Here is a 3,084-nt window from a genome sequence, read left to right on the forward strand (position 1 = left end):
TACAAAAATTTAATTCATAATAGAATTCAATTCAATACAAAAACCATTAAAATTTTCAAACATAACGTGTATCAAATCCTTGTGTAACCTATTTTCTTAAGAGGTGCTGGCAGGTGAACCTTATGATATTCGTTTTTGGGCCTAGGCCCGTTTCTATACCAAAATCGGCCCAAGGTGGAGGGATGCGTTTTTGTTGGAGAAAGGGAAGCAATCACAGTCACTGAGTCGCACCAATTTTTTTCTTCTCTATTATATTAAGGGGAGTTCTATGGTGTGGATGAAAAAAAAAATCCACACCTATGGATATTATGTGGCAAGCCTCTTAGATGAACACGTTGTGTTTGGCCATAGTCAGGGGTTCAGTTGATGGGATACTCGGTCAGGGGTTTTGCAGTTGTACTACAAAATTGTAGAAAAGTTAATCAGTCTAATTAGGTCCTATTTTTTGGTAACTTGGGGCTCTTGGACATATTTTTTTTTTCTGTGTATGTGGCTATGAGTGAGTTTTTGGGCTTGGGTCACATTTTTTTATGCAAGTGTGCAGAACAAGTGGATAAAATTTAGTCACTAGTAACAATAAAAAGAAAATGGGCTACAAATTTTGTTGGACTTTTAAAAACCATTAAGAATAGCCGAACCGAACCGGGCTGTTGGACCGGATCTAAACCGGAGGTTCACAGAAGACGACGTCGTTTTGTTAGTTGAAAGGGGGAAAAGGAATTGCACGCGTTATCCCCCCTTCTCCAACTCTTTGCTGCACCAGATAGCTACTTCCCCTAGCCTCCTCCGCAGATAGCAAACCCTAGCCTCCACCGTCACTTGTCGCCGTCTGTGGGAGTGGTACACTGCAGCCGCCCGTTCGTCGCACCCAAGGAATTCCGCTGTGGTGATCTCGTTCCTATCCCTGTCTCCTCCGCGTCTGCTGCTCGCCTGTCCGATTTCGCGGTGCTAAGCTGCTCGCGCCTCCGTCGCCAGTGAGTGGTCTAGCTCTACATGGTGGTTGCTGGCCGCCCTCCGTGTCTGTGGTTGTCGATTCTGCCTCCCAGTGTCAGCCGAGTGTCGTCGCAGTTACTGGGTTCTCGTGGTTCGGGTTTGTCGTCGCCGGCGGGAGAAGGAACTCGTGGGGACTCCTGATTTCTTGCCTTTCGAGGGGTGGTCGCGGAGTCGCAGTTGCCCATTGGTGAGTATCTGCACCATGCCTTCCCTGTTCCGTATTTTTCAGATTTCCCTTGTCGTCCTATATTTGTATGTTGCTGAAATTGTATTCAATAAATTTGGCATGTTGCTGATGTAAATGTTGCGGTTCATCAGGACTTTACTAGGGTTTGGTAAATTTGTTGCTGTAACTTGAATTTGTTGCTGAATTTGTTGCTTCCCAATTAGAGAATCAGAACTTCAGGCAGTGTTTGGTTGATTGGCGTTTCACACTGATTGTACTTGATTATGAATTCTAAATGCAGAACCTTTAAATTACTAACTGATATCTTTATTCGAATGAATAAAAATATAAACAGTAAAAATGTTAAATATCTGTATTTATTTTTTTTACCGCCTTTCATAAATATTATAATAAATTGCGTACTCATAATGCTTTCATTTACATTATTAATATCAGATACATAATGTTTAAAAGGTATTTTTTATTTTTATAGTTTACTGAAACTATGCAAATTTATGCTATATAAATAATTACTAATAAAACAATAACAAAAGATAACATTCAAAAATTAATAAAAATATTTTTTCTGTCTTAAATATTATTTTACTGTCACATTAGTAACATACCTCACATATTTTTTTATCTATTTATTTATTTTTTTAGGTTAAATATCAAAACAATGCACTACATCCTTTTTTTTTTCTCCATTTAACAATATACAATCTAACAAAAGAACAGTTACATAACCTTAACCATATCACTTGGAAATTAAAAAACCGGTTAACCCAGACAAGTCTAACAAAATTTGTAGCCCACTTCCTTTTTATTGTTACCAGTGACTAAATTTTATCCACTTATTCTGCACTTGCATAAAAAAATGTGACCCAAACCCAAAAACCCACTCATGGCCACATACAAAAAAAAAAAAAATTGCCCAAGAGCCCCAACTTACCAAAAACAATTAGGATCTAATTATACTGATTAACTTTTCTACAATTTTGCAGTACAACTGCAAAACCCCTGACCGAGTGTCCCATCAACTGAATCCCCTGACTATGGCCAAGCACAACGTGTTCATCTAAGAGGCTTGCCACATAATATCTATAGGTGTGGATTTTTTTTTCTATCCACACCATAGAACTCCCCTTATATTAATCTATCACTAACATAAAATTTTTACAATTTTTTATGACTATCATAAAGACATAAACTGCTAATTAAAATATTTCTTTATTTCTATAACTATTTATTATTCTTATTAGGTTAACATGTGAAACGAATACTATAGTCTATGACAAAATTGAATATATATGTAACGAATATATGTTGATATTGTGAAGCTAATTAAATTCTAAAATGGAGTGCACTGGGATTTACGTTTTCCATTAGCATGGTTTGAGAAGGGAACTTTGGGAGGCGAGTAGCGATATACTTAGCCATGTCAAGGTAAGATTTTCTCCTCAACATTCTAACTTGCTTATTATTAACCCCATTATCATACTCAACGCTTGTTTCCTCCATAGTTCTTCTATAGTTGCAATAATTATTATTATTGTTGTTTTCCTTTATTAGAGCCCCAAGTTCCTGAGTCTTCACTACTCTCCATCTTCCATTTCTCAAGTTGAAGCTGTAAAGAGGAAGGAACCGTTGGCCATACATGGCTACAAACTCTATGGCTGCTAGAATGAACTCAAAATCCTCTTCGTCCATGTAATAGGGAAAACTCACTCTGGTCCATCCAGGTTTTATTCCAACATAACCCTATATATCAATGTATAACAAACAACGGTTTTAATAAATAAAATCCTTAATATGTGGCACAATAATAATGATATCCATCAGTATAAATAAATGAAGTATGGAAATTTCTTGTGCTGCATATAGAATATATAATGATTTAAGAAATAAAGAATGTTATGTATGAA

General features: G+C 36.6%; 1 protein-coding gene across 1 annotated transcript in view; it reads right to left on the minus strand.

The window, feature by feature from the left end:
• The window catches only part of LOC107634632, a 4,938-nt gene continuing 3,732 nt past the window's right edge, over nucleotides 1,879-3,084 (minus strand). The window contains exon 5 of the mRNA XM_016338051.2: nucleotides 1,879-2,920. Within this exon, the coding sequence (XP_016193537.1) occupies nucleotides 2,504-2,920 (417 nt within the window). The 3' untranslated portion in view covers nucleotides 1,879-2,503. The remainder of the gene's footprint in view (nucleotides 2,921-3,084) is intronic.

This window comes from Arachis ipaensis, chromosome B03 (assembly GCF_000816755.2).
Source record: "Arachis ipaensis cultivar K30076 chromosome B03, Araip1.1, whole genome shotgun sequence".
In the NCBI taxonomy this organism is placed as follows: Eukaryota; Viridiplantae; Streptophyta; class Magnoliopsida; order Fabales; family Fabaceae; genus Arachis; species Arachis ipaensis.